General features: G+C 43.8%; 3 protein-coding genes across 4 annotated transcripts; 2 read left to right on the forward strand and 1 right to left on the reverse strand.

Annotated features, from left to right (window-relative positions):
• Positions 1-1135: 1135 nt before the first annotated feature.
• On the forward strand, positions 1136-4947 carry syndig1 (synapse differentiation inducing 1). 2 transcript variants are annotated; one of them, XM_029835308.1, is made up of 5 exons: positions 1136-1376; positions 1733-1782; positions 2090-2670; positions 3233-3370; positions 4789-4947. In XM_029835308.1, the coding sequence occupies exons 3-5, from the start codon at positions 2152-2154 to the stop codon at positions 4945-4947; spliced, it is 816 nt and encodes a 271-aa protein (XP_029691168.1). In that variant the 5' UTR covers positions 1136-1376; positions 1733-1782; positions 2090-2151. The 2 variants fall into 2 exon arrangements, with proteins under 2 accessions (XP_029691168.1, XP_003963991.1); XM_003963942.3 differs by lacking the exon at positions 1733-1782 and having other exon boundaries at positions 1138-1376.
• Positions 4948-6617: 1670 nt separating this feature from the next.
• cst7 (cystatin f) lies at positions 6618-8496 on the forward strand. The gene is made up of 4 exons (XM_011603214.2): positions 6618-6769; positions 7489-7670; positions 7750-7869; positions 7951-8496. Exons 1-4 carry the CDS (start codon positions 6730-6732, stop codon positions 8029-8031), a joined length of 423 nt encoding a protein of 140 aa, XP_011601516.1. The 5' UTR covers positions 6618-6729; the 3' UTR covers positions 8032-8496.
• Positions 8497-8563: 67 nt separating this feature from the next.
• On the reverse strand, positions 8564-12416 carry apmap (adipocyte plasma membrane associated protein). The gene is made up of 9 exons (XM_003963939.3): positions 12243-12416; positions 11480-11596; positions 11069-11184; positions 10902-10994; positions 10515-10631; positions 10266-10440; positions 9984-10118; positions 9310-9502; positions 8564-9132 (listed from the first exon to the last, which is right to left on the reverse strand). The coding sequence occupies exons 1-9, from the start codon at positions 12332-12334 to the stop codon at positions 8923-8925; spliced, it is 1248 nt and encodes a 415-aa protein (XP_003963988.2). The 5' UTR covers positions 12335-12416; the 3' UTR covers positions 8564-8922.
• Positions 12417-12547: the final 131 nt, after the last annotated feature.

The raw sequence follows: 12547 nt of genomic DNA on the forward strand, positions 1-12547 counted from the left end.
CTCTACCGCCACCTGCTGGGTCGGAGTGTCACTGATAGATTATAAAAAATGCAGATATGTCATGTATTTTCACACAGGATAAATAAAGCTGACTTTAATTTAGTGGTAATAAATCAATCCCTTATTGAAATATGAATAACGACTAGAAACAAATCCAAGGTAGTTTTCTCTGTCAACTGGACTGGGTTTCTTCTCTTGAAGACGTTTCGCCTTCTATCCAGAAGGCTTCTTCAGTTCAGAACTGAAGAAGCTACCTTGGATACAATGACCTGGATGATTGAGAATCTACACAGACGACTAGAAACAAAGGACTTGGACAGTATATACTCACCCAAAATACTCCAGTCAACTGGAATATTTTCATTGAGTTGATTGGATTCTATTTATCACTCATCTGGTATTTGAGGATGAGCCTTATTGAAAAGATTGCTGATTGATTATGGACTATGATACTGATTAGAGAATTAAGGCACTTTGGAGAGAGCTGAGTTGTCTTCCTTAAATGAAAAATTATTATCATATTACAGAGAAAGGTCGGAAAAGACAAAATAGCCAGTGAGCAGCGGTTGTGTGGAAGAAAATGCCTTGTTATAGTGATAGGACAAAGGAGAATGGTCCGTGGTGATGGAGGTGCAACAGTAACTTAAATAACCCCTTGTTACAAAGAAGGAATGCAGGCTAGCATCTCTGAAGGTAGAACACGTGGAACCAAAATCTGTGATGTGTTTCTCGAGGCAGATGCCCTTTGAGCTTAAGACAAACAAAGGTAAAAGTCCCCCCGGAATCCGTTACCAAACTTCAATGGCCCATTATCACTGTTTTCTTAAAATGTCATTAAAATCTGTCCATCATTTTTTAGTCTTTAGTTTAGACCACTATTTTGCTGCCTGATCCAATCAATGCAGGGGGCCTGGCCTGTCCTGACCGTCCCAAGTGGTGTCATTGGATCTCAACCTGTAGGGTTTTCCTACAGACTCATCCGGAGTGATTATTTTGATTGATCTAATGATTGATCTAGAGTGCTTAATCATGAATTATCTAAAGTATCCGAGGGGCTTTAGGACCATGGGTATGAAGCGTGCGTGCGCGCACACACACACACTCACACACACACACACAAATACCTTCTCTGTATTCAGTGCACATGCTTTCTCTCTCTCACTCACTCTCTCTCCTCCCTCCTCTTCACCTCGCCTCTGCGGGACAATCATCCTGCTCCCCTGGACAGACACACACCAGTCCAGCCACCTCTCTCCTCTCCTCTCCTCTCTCCTCACAGTAGGACATTCTGTGTTGGCATGCGCCAAAAGACGGAGGAAGGGTCGGTGTTCAGCCTGGATGTCTCTGATCTTGGGTGTCACGTCTCACCTTGGGAGGTGAGTGTGCACACGGGTGTGTTTTTGCTTGTGACCAAACGGCACGTTTAGTGTGACGTCATTACCGCCAACAGTGTTGGCTATCAGAGTGCCAGAAAATATATGTAAATGTTGGTGCGTGCGTGTTCGGACTGTAAACATAAGTGGGCCATCTTGGATTGTCTTTATTACGAAAGAAAACGCGAAAGACTGACTTCAGAGCTTCACTACAAATCCATCTGAGGAATGATGATTGTCCACCTTCATCTTTCGTTCATTAAGCTCTGAGTCCGGTTATAATAATAAAAGGCTGATGGACACTGAGCTTTTGCTTGCTGTGACCACTGAGCTCTGATGGATTCTTTTTTTTCATTCAGCAGAACGAACATGTCTTCAAATCTCATGTTCCTCTTTGTGACCTCTTCAGGTAGTTGGTATTCAATCACTACAACGACTGATGGTCATTTTTTGATTGGGCCGAGGGAAATTAATCAGTTTGTCAGCAGAAGATGAAGACGATGAATTTGATTAACTTGACATTAACGCTAAAACTACTAGTCATGTGACCTGCAGGCTTCCTCTTGGTTTGTTGGCTGTAGGAAGATTATTCAGTCTGAAATTACTGTTATTATATATACCGTCATATATATATTTATAGACACATGTATATAAGCACACAAGTATATATATATATATATATTTTATTGATATGATTTTTCCTGTTTTTGTTTTAGTGAGCGATGTTTGACCTGTGACATTCAATCTCTCTGAGAGAGCATCCACCCTCAGAGGAGTGATGGAGGAAGAAGAGGAGAGTCCAGTAGAAACTGGGAATTCCTCCTCACTCGCAGGAGAAGGAGGAGACGTCTGCAGACAGAATGGGCTCATTAACACCCACAGGTTGGGGGCAGAGCCTCAGAAAGCGTTGCTCCTGGTCTACTCGGCTCCTCAGTATCATAGTCGGGTGTTGGTAAACGGCCCTGCCCAGCAGGAGAGGACCAGTAAAGGAGAAGGGGGTGCTCCTCAGGTCCTGAACCCCAGCGCTCTCCTTCCTCATCACGTGTCGCCAGATCGCTGCCTCAGACCTCCACCGGGCTTTTTTCTCTGCCCAGAAAGTGTCCTCCAAGCCTGGGGGGAGGTTGGAGGAGGAGATTGCTGTGAGACCACCTTTATTGAGGGTCCAGATTCCTCCAGCTCTGCCAAGGAGACCCTGCTCTTAACAGATGGCAAGTTTTTGGACTTTTGTGGAGAGGAAGCCAAGATTTGCACGCTGTCCTATGACATTGATGATGAAGATGACTTCCAGGAGCTCGAGGTGTGTTTTCATCTGACTGAATTCTGATGAATGTGATTGTATGCAGCAAATGGAGCGCCTCTGTTAGGAGCAACAAGGCATCTGTCTATAGATGCTGTTCCTCATACCTCCATCAGTGCACACACCATCATCTTTATCATCATTGAGGTCATGGCTGTTATCATCATCGTTATCATTCCCCTCTTCCAGCAGTTGCAGCCAGATTAATAAACTGCATCTCTTAATGACACATTTGGCGTCAAAGAGCCATTAGCTTTCCAGACGATTAGCTGTTGACTAAGGTCTAGAAATAATCTGGTCTCTGTAATCTGCACCAATCTGAGGGATTAATGCCCCGTCCTACTTCATGATAACAGCTTTGATCATCGTCGAAAAATACAAGAAGGGTATTAAAGCAACAATAATCAACCTGTAAATGTAACTTGTTCTATCTAAATGAAGTCATCAATGAAGTGGCTGGCGTGGCGCACTCTCTACGAGTAGGAAACCAAAATACTCATGAGTATGTGAACCTGATCGGTTATGAGGCAGCAGAGATTCATTCTGACCCCTGTGTGTTCAGAGTGAGTACTCCAGCCAATCAGAGAGTGAGGACACCTTTCTGTTGATGCCTCCCAGAGATCACCTGGGCCTCAGCGTCTTCTCTATGCTCTGCTGCTTCTGGCCCCTCGGCATCGCCGCCTTCTACCTGTCACACGAGGTGAGGACGCACCTACACTTGACACACCCGAGTCATCACGTCAGGAGTGATCAGAGTTGTTTCACGTGTGCAGGACACAGCAATGTCTTCTGTGACAATATTCAAAGTGTTTTGACGGTTTGGAGTCCCAGTGTTGGTTTCAGTATGTTTAAACCAGCTAACAAGGAGAAAGCCTGAATATTTTGGCTCCTCTCAGTCAGCCGCAACAATCTCAGAGTTTCAGGCTGGAAGCTGTGCTCTGTGCTGTTTCCATGGTAACTTAACACCTACAGCTTCAAAGGAACAGGCTGGTTGTCAGTAGCAACGCTTCCCACATTGACATCCATCAGTAAAAAGCAACAGCAACATGAGGAGGTGTAGAGTTTTTTGGGAGCAGAGAGGAGCTGAGTCATATTGGTGTTTGCCACTTCCTGTCTGCAGTGTTGGCTTCCTGTCAGGATGCCTTCTGGATCCGTCTGGATTTGAGTGTCGTGTCCCTCACATGTGGAGCCACATTCAAACAGCAGCATAATCAGAGGCATCAGCACAGATGAGTCCAAACAGGGTGACTAAACCCAAACAAGAGCAAATTTAAATCCAGGATGGGAATGGTTCTGAAACCTGGTTCTGCTACATTTGGATTATTCAAGCACAATAATCTGACAGAAATAAGAGGGAATTTGTGTTCATTCGCAGCAGGAATTACACAAACATCTGTTTTAGATGGTCCTGTGATATTATTTTGGTATTTCCCTTTCTGGAGTTCATTCACGAATAAGTGCTGGCATCCTTAACAGCAAGATCTCAAGTTTATTCTTAATAAAATGCAACAATTTTCTCTGATCTACTTTGATCTTTCCGATCTAAATGAACGGTCTGTGAAGGTTGGAGTTGGAGGTCCTTCCACATGCATCTTCGTCAGCCTTGTTCAAACTGATTAAAAACAGACTGACGTTCTTCTTCGGCTCTCTAATCTCATTTTTTCTCCTCTGATGCATGTCTGGAACCTTCACAACAGGAAACATTGACATCCCAGTCTTGTTAATCTGATTTTACATCTCTTCCACTGCATGTCTGGAGGTGATGTAGATCTTCATGAAGATCACCCAGAACATCAGCAGCAGAACCAGTGATGCAGTCTGTTCTGTCACGTCATGCTCCAGCAGGTTTCTGTTCTGTCAAAAGACACCAAAACCATTCCAAAATAACACGCACAAATGTTCTTCTTTGATGTTTTTTTTTAATCTTTCACGCTGGCATCATGACATCATTGAAAAAGATATTTGTTTGCTTGCGAGTTCTGGACAAATGACTTTTGAATTCTTCCATAAAAAAAGAAACTCTTCATGCCAGCAAGCTGAAGCAACTAACAGAACTGGCCGTTAGCATGCCTGCAAGTTTCTAACACCTTGTTCGTCTTCCTCTTTTCACACTCTTAGACCAACAAAGCGGTGTCGAAAGGCGACTTCCACCTGGCAAGCTCCACCTCCAGGCGGGCTCTCTTCCTGGCCGTGCTGTCAATCACCATTGGGACAGGTATCTATGTGGGCGTGGCCGTAGCGCTCATTGCCTACCTGTCCAAGAACCATCACTGGTAGTCTTGCTGACCTGGATGGTCTCATCAGGCACTGGGGCTGTGACCATTACACAGGAGGCCAGCTCTCAGGTGTGGGTTTCCTTGACAACGTGGAAAAAGACCTGTCATCCTTCGACAGACTGCTTCTGGATGAGTGGTGCCTGAAACCTTTCAACAGTGCTATTCCAAAGGATTCTATTCTCAAGGAATCTATTTTTGATTTCATTTTGAGTAGCTGGAGCTGTAGAAATGTTCTGAAATCACACTGATGTACTGGATTATTGAAAAAAGGGTTCCGGTTCTGGTTTTCACCACATTCTGACCAGTTTATACATGTTCCCAGCCATCTGTGGCAACAGGGTGATTAAAACAAACTCCACGGAGCACCAGGAGAACAACAAATACAGGAACTAGTGGGACTGAAGTGAAGCTAAAACCACCAGATGCCCACTGCTGGTTGGTTGCAGTCACAAGCCCCGCCCCTTTTTCTGTTGGCTACATGTTGAAACAGTGCGGAAAAGTGGCATAAAGCCACCTTTGCTTGAGTCATCGCTCTCAATATTGCCATTCCTCACAGTCATGACAACCAGCCCAATGCTAAGCTAAGATAACACGTCAGCCAATCAGGGTCTTCTGACCTACTGGACACTACAGTCACAGTTAAATTCCAACGATTCACAAACACACTTTGGTTTGAGGAGTCGAGTATGGTTCTCTGTCTTTTTTTACCGGGCATCAAACAAACAGAACAAACCGGGCTAAAGGGCTGCGAACTATCATCATTATCATCACCTGAGTGGTGGTGTCACATGTGTACATTTAATAAACTTGTGAACATTTTAGGACACATCTTCTTCTCACTTTAAATTACTTCAAACATCTATGCTGTGGACATAATTGCATTAGTGACTTTATTCCAGTTTTATGTGCGTATTTTCTGTCTAATTTCATTTAGTATAATTAAACCATCTCTAAAATCTCAGTGGATCTAAAATAAAACTATTTATGATCAGCCCAAAGTTCGGACGTTGACATTTACCGGTCATGAATTTCATGATGATCCACCTGCAAGAGGTCAGTCTTGGGAAGTTCTGCGTGATGAAGCCCAGAGAGTCCGTGAAGATCAGCAGGTTGGGAGCGTCCTCCTGCAGCTCCACTGAGGTTGGCATCAGTTATCTGACTCTGTGATTGAAGAATCTTCATGATCTGGACCATCAGCTCTTCCTTTCTTTCTGCATACTTTTCTCTTTCATCTTTCTGGTCCAGGTTCTATTCGGATCGAATGAGATGAACATGAATATATCTCTGGATTTATTTTCATGACATTTCCCACGAGAAAGCTTTTTTTTGTGATGACTGCCTTAATCAGTCCCAATATCTAACTTGCCTGTTTGCCCCAAAGCATCTTGGGTTGACAAAAAAATGACAAAAGCAACGGATTTGCAGGTCTTTTAAATGGAGTTCAAACATCTCTATGATGACTGGGTGTGCTTTGTGTTTGAGTTAGCCTCAGGCTATGTGTCTTTTCTAATACAAATAAAGTGATGCGAATTAGAAATTTGAAAAAGGAGAGTAACTTCTGGGTAAATGAAATTTGAAGCACTCTAAGAAATTTGTGCAGACAAAAAGAGTGACAGTGGGTAAATAGATTTGGCGACATGCCTGAGGCACTCTTGCACATGCAGGGAAGTTTTGGACTGACAGGAAGTGATGTCACATGCAGAAACAAGCCACAGCAGCATGTGAAGAAATGACTGTGAGAGTGTGAACACAGCAGTATGGTTACTGTGACAGGAAACGCTGCATGATGGGAATGGAAGCGCTGCTGTTCGTCGCTCTGATAGGTAAAAACCTCCTGAATATTTTTTAACATTGTTTAAGATCTGTTTGAATTGATCTGATGCTGCAACGTACTAATGTTCTGGAAACTTTCTGTTCAGTTCTGTGCACATAGTTTGTTTTATTTCATCAGGTTTTAATGAGAACTGCTGCTTTTTCTGGGTTTATTTACGTACAGTTTTTTAATGTCAGATCTTTAAAGAGAAAATCACCAGTTTTGATCCAACATTTTCCTCTGAAAAGCTTCCTGGAAGACTTTCAGGATGTGAAGCTAACTTGAGAAACTGAAGCGCTCAAAAAATGAGAAACATTTCAATCAAAAAATGAAAAAGCAGATCATCTTTTGGGGGGAGAAACATAAATGTACTGTTGATAACAACAGCAATATTAGTTATATTATCTTCCACGGCTTTTAGCCTAGCTCGCTGCTGCGGCAGTAGAGCACACCAAAAATAGACCAGCATTGCACAACTGGTTTTTCTAGCTCCATTATAAACAGATAAATGTGACTACCTGATTTCAGTTCTTCCAGCTGTAAGAACTAAAATGACATAAGATCTGTTCATTTCACCTGAGATCTGTTAAGATGGATCACATGGATCGGGTTGGCCCATTCGTCACTGATCAAGTTAATTTCTGTTTTTTCGAATAAACAAGAGGAATATTGTTTATTCGAAAAAACAGAAATTAACATTGCTTTTGTTTGTTTGTATTCTCTCTGCAGATGTGGTGTTGGTGCTGGCAGGTCGCCACAACGGCCAATACCTACCTGGAGCACCGGTCAACATCAGCAAGGATGATGTCAACCTGAAGCTGATCATCCACAACGCCACCTGCATGTACAACAACCAGTCCAACGACGCCTTCCTCTTTAAACCATCCGCCATCATCACAGCGCAGCAACAGGTATGACATCATCATCGTCATCATCATCATCATCACAACTGTCCTCATGGATGTTAATGGCAGTGTTTGTCTTGTTCAGATCGTTAAAGGCATCAAGTACTTCGTCAATTTTCAGATTTCCCGAACTGTCTGTCGGAAAAAACGAGTCCACACAGACCTGTCCACATGTGACTTTCAGCCCGAAGGCCTCCTGCACCAGGTGGGTCGGCGCAGTTGATCGAGATCAGTTTAGGCAGGAAGAGCTTTAATGTGAGAGTGACTACTTCCTGTTGTGCTGCAGACACTTCAGTGCCACTTTGAGGCCTGGCTGATTCCCTGGAAGAACATCTGTCATGTCAAGGTCTTATCATGCAAATCCTGAATTGGCCCTGCCTACCTGTATCTCCTCACCCGTCCGTTCTGTGTAACATCAAATATATTCAAAATAAGCCACCTTTGGTGCGGTTTCACTCGATCCATTTCCATATTTAAAGGTGCACTATGTGATCCTGCAAAGTGATTTCTTCTTTATCTTAAATGGTTGGCATCGCTCATTAAGCAGATAGATGCCTGCCCCCGAATACACTGTGAAAAAGTCATAAATGCCCAAAATACACCAGGGGAACAACAAACCAGGGTCACCGACAAGATGGTTGGGGATTACTGCGCATGCAACTTTAGTGACCCGATCTCTTGACTGCAGTTGAGGCCGCCTACTGGTGAGGAAGGCGAAGTGCACCTCCATATTCTCAACCTTCACGTTTGATCAGGGCGATTACCGGTAATAAAATGTGTGTAATTGTCACAAATTACAATTATAATAAACTGGCATCAGTCTACTGAATAATAATAATGTGCTCAAATTCTGAACATGTTAATGTGGGTGCAGAACAAATGTCAGAATTGGTCACATGTGCTTTAGTTTTTTTTATTTACAGATTCTGTCATAAGGAGATAATGCAGAAGTCTGATTCTGGAATATCAGATGTTGATGAAATGTTTAAAAAAAATTAAAACAAAAGACTTTTCTGAACTGTTTAGCTAGCTGATGTGACAGGCCCTGTGAATTAGAAATAGCAAAACACTTTTATTTACACTAATTACAAAACCACAACTCGAACAGCAATTTTGTCTATAAAAATACAAAAATACTGAAATGGATGGCCAAAAAGCTGCAATAATCAGATGAAATGATCAAACAATAAATCTATGAAACCTGTTTTAATAATCGGACCTGACATTTCATGGAGACAAGTCAATAGATCAGTAATAGTTAGACCCTGTTCAGGTCCAGTCTGGCGATGTACGGCGAGCGGAAGGAACCGATGTACAGACTCCCATCGTGCTCGTGGGCCTCGCTGACGTAGGCTGCCACCAGACCGTTGGGGTCGTGGAAACTGCGGGTGCAGATGCCGCCGTCGTGCACCTCTGCCACCAAACTGTAGCGAGGAACGAACTTCATCAGCACCTCTTGACTGAAAAGCTGTGGAGAACCAAGAGAATGTGAGGAACGGAAGGAAATAAACAGGAAGTTCACGCTGTGTTGGGAATCTGGTCAAACTTCAAAATAAGAAAGCGGAATTACTGACAAACCTGAAGAAACTGAGTGGTTTTCTGTGAAGAGACCAGTTCAGGTCTCGACCCTCCCTCACTCTTTTACCTTGAAGATGAGTTTTTTGATCCAGGGTCTCTGGGACAGGAAGTCCAGCATGGAGAAGCCAGGGTTGGGCCTCACGGCAGACATGGCCACCCAGTAACCTCCGCTCGAGCTGGGCCGAATATTATCGGGGAACCCGGGTAGATTGTCGATAAATGTTTCCATCCCGCCTTTGTTCAGGCCCGCAACGTGGACTCTGACAGAGATGGATCAGAATAAAACAGGGAAAGGCTGGGACAGCTTCAACCACTGATATCAGCACTCTCATGGCTACAGTCTTAAAGGGGCGGGGCTATGTCAGGACATTGGCGACACAAGGAAGGTACAGTCGTCAACCAGGAGGTGGAACAGAGATCCGATGGATCTCGAGTGATACGTTCAGTGGGTGAATATTCACTTTTTATTATTATTGAAGGTCTGTTTCTTGACTTCAACAAGACCACAAAGCCACAAAACGTGAGCACACACGGGTCATTAGCCTAATAAAAGAATGGTAGCTTGTTTCCATGGTAACACAGGCCAATATCTCTGACATGTTTCTCAGTGAAGCTGCATCGTGATTGCTCTGCAGACAAAAAGTGGAGGGACCAGAATCACCGAGAGATCAAACCAAAGACGAGTGTTGCAGCTTTAACAACCCTGCACAGCTGGGGAAGGTAAATAAATGGAGGAGTCACCTGCGGATGCGGGCCATGGTGGTCTCAGCCACCAGCACCGACTCCTCATCTGGCAGCAGCTGGATCCCATTTGGAAATCGAAGGTTCTCCATCACCACTGACAGTTCTCTGGTCTCAATGTTGTATTCCAACACGCTGGCAGAAAATAGAACAGCAAGAGGTTTTTAAAATGTAACTCTTTTTTGATGTAAAGCCAATCTTTTTGTGTTTGTCAGTTTGACTAAATGCTGCTGTAGCTGCTTCACTTTCTAACATAAAGCTGCGTCAGCCTGTCCTTCGTACCGTCCATCTGCTGTGGCCTCCATGATAAGGTGCATGTAGTCTCTGCGCTGCCACCTACTGCTGGAGGAAGTGAAATACAACTTCTTTCCATCCTGAGTCACCGCCAGGTCGTTGATAAAGGACAGTTGTCTTCCTGCGACCACCTGACCTCCTGACACCAACCTGGTGGCCTCGCCTACACACAGAGAGCAAACGTACTCAGAAACTCCAGGACGACAGGGGGCAGCATTTCACCAGAGCCTGACTCACCTGTGGTAGGGTTAACCTCAAATACACCCAGGTAGGCATCGGCCACAAACAGGGTACCGTTGGGCCCAAGGCGGATTCCTAACGGCCTCCCACAGTTGGGTTCTTCTTCTCTGGATCCTGCCAAAAAAGAGACAATTTTATTTCACCTTCACTGAAAAACATTATCGACTCTGGCAGGTCACAATGTTCAGCGGTTTATGTCGAAACAAATGGCGACATCCAACTGTTGCCAGCAGCCGCTACAGACTAACACACAAATGATAGCAAGCAAGACCCCAGTGACATTTGACAAGATAACATAAAAACAAGATAACATAAAAACCAGCAAGCCAAAAGTCACCTCAACTCAGCCCAGTAAAATAAGCAAATTCAGGCATGTTTTCTCACCACAGGGTGGTTTTCCAAGTTTCGTCACTGTATGAATTCTTCGTCCGACGAACTTCACAATCTTCCCGTCAGCTGTTCCCGAGAACAAAACATCTGCCGACACAAATATCTGTCAGTTTCAACAGGACGATCAGAAGTGAAACTACACCTGGACACTGATGCTGGACCTCCGATGTTGGCAATCGACTCTGGCCCAATAACCTGATCTTCAAACATGCGCTCGGCCTCCCGGAGCTTTAGGTTCGGTTCCCAGCAGCCCTGCATCAACGGCGGCTCCTTCAGGCTGCAAAACAAATACGTTTCACGATTTTTTTTCTCCAAAGGAAATGGCAACAGTCAAAGTCAAAACATAAATATCTGTCTGTCGTTCTGAAAATGACCATGAATGAGGGTGACTTCATGACAGTTATTAGTAGTGTAAATATAAAACTTCACAGTTCATTTCACAGGAGGAGCTCTGCTTTTAGCTCTAGTTTAGATACACAAAAAAGAGAGAATAAATAATATGGTTATAATTATAGTAGAAATAAAATATGTGAATTTTCAATATTATAAAACACTGAGAAGTGAAGGCTCACCTGAAAGCCTCTGGATGGATGGGAGATTCCAGGATGAGGATGATTACCAACAGAGGAAGCAACAGGAAGCATCCCAGCGAGAGAAACGTCACCTTGAACACTTTTCCACTGTAGGTGCTGAAATAACACACAAACATGCACTCAGTCCACACTTTGTTGTGTGTAAACTCCTGTTAAAATAGGGTAGAAGTCAATAAAATTAACATATAAGTTGACTTTGCGGGTGGAATATGAGGTAAATGCATTAAAAGTCTGTTCTTCAGATGAAAAAATGATTCATGTTGAAAGCCTTAATGTTAATTTGAGACTAAATGACGAGAGTGTGTTGCAGAATTTGCTCTTGCGAACGCAAACATACTGGAAAAACGAGTTCAGGGTTCAATGTTAAACGTCCTTTTGAGCTGGGTCGGACATTTTTTTATTTATTTTTTTTTACACATTTCTGGTTCATTACAAAAATTCGATAAGACGGACAGCAGTATGATAGTGTCCAATTTATTTAATTTGGTGAACTTTAATGGAATACAGACGTGAACGAATACTTCCTCAACGCCAGTTTCAGATCAGTCAAGGTTCTAACAGAACCGGTCCGGGTAATCTACTGCACTTGTGTTCGGAGCCGGCACCCTTTGCTGAATTATTTGGAGGGCCACATGACCTAAGATCTCATCAAAATGCAATGCGGGAACGTCCCGCTTCACTTAACTTAATATGCGGTAGAAGGGGATGTGGGTCAGAACGTGATCCATGTTCCGGTTCTTACCCGGAGCTTTTGTGTCTCCGGTCTGGCAACTCATCGGTGATAATCTGAGGTCTGTTCGACCGCCGGAGTCGGAGTCCGTCCGTCTCATTCATGCTCGGACCGGTTCGGTTCCCTGTTCAGTTACACCCAGAGACTCACTGACACTCGACCCCGCCCCCAACCCTATGCGATGACGTCACACAACTTCCGTTATTCGCGTCCTCTTCTTCTTCTTCGCTTTCTTCTTCTTCTTCAGGTTTCAATGGCGGTTCCCAACATTATTGCCACCTATTGACCTGGAGTTCATAACGTTAGCTCGCCAAGAA

Source organism: Takifugu rubripes, chromosome 4 (assembly GCF_901000725.2).
Source record: "Takifugu rubripes chromosome 4, fTakRub1.2, whole genome shotgun sequence".
NCBI lineage: Eukaryota > Metazoa > Chordata > Actinopteri > Tetraodontiformes > Tetraodontidae > Takifugu > Takifugu rubripes.

Excerpts from the sequence above, each read along its gene's own strand:
- syndig1 (XM_029835308.1), top strand. The coding sequence starts at position 2,152 with ATGGAGGAAGAAGAGGAGAGTCCAGTAGAAACTGGGAATTCCTCCTCA. Across the intron at positions 2,671-3,232 it reads ATGACTTCCAGGAGCTCGAG|AGTGAGTACTCCAGCCAATC; the intron begins GTGTGTTTTCAT and ends CTGTGTGTTCAG. Across the intron at positions 3,371-4,788 it reads CCTTCTACCTGTCACACGAG|ACCAACAAAGCGGTGTCGAA; the intron begins GTGAGGACGCAC and ends TCACACTCTTAG.
- cst7 (XM_011603214.2), top strand. The coding sequence starts at position 6,730 with ATGATGGGAATGGAAGCGCTGCTGTTCGTCGCTCTGATAG. Across the intron at positions 6,770-7,488 it reads GCTGTTCGTCGCTCTGATAG|ATGTGGTGTTGGTGCTGGCA; the intron begins GTAAAAACCTCC and ends TTCTCTCTGCAG. Across the intron at positions 7,671-7,749 it reads TCATCACAGCGCAGCAACAG|ATCGTTAAAGGCATCAAGTA; the intron begins GTATGACATCAT and ends TGTCTTGTTCAG.
- apmap (XM_003963939.3), bottom strand. The coding sequence starts at position 12,334 with ATGAATGAGACGGACGGACTCCGACTCCGGCGGTCGAACAGACCTCAG. Across the intron at positions 10,995-11,068 it reads GTCGATTGCCAACATCGGAG|ATGTTTTGTTCTCGGGAACA; the intron begins GTCCAGCATCAG and ends TTGTGTCGGCAG. Across the intron at positions 9,133-9,309 it reads TCAAAAAACTCATCTTCAAG|CTTTTCAGTCAAGAGGTGCT; the intron begins GTAAAAGAGTGA and ends GGTTCTCCACAG.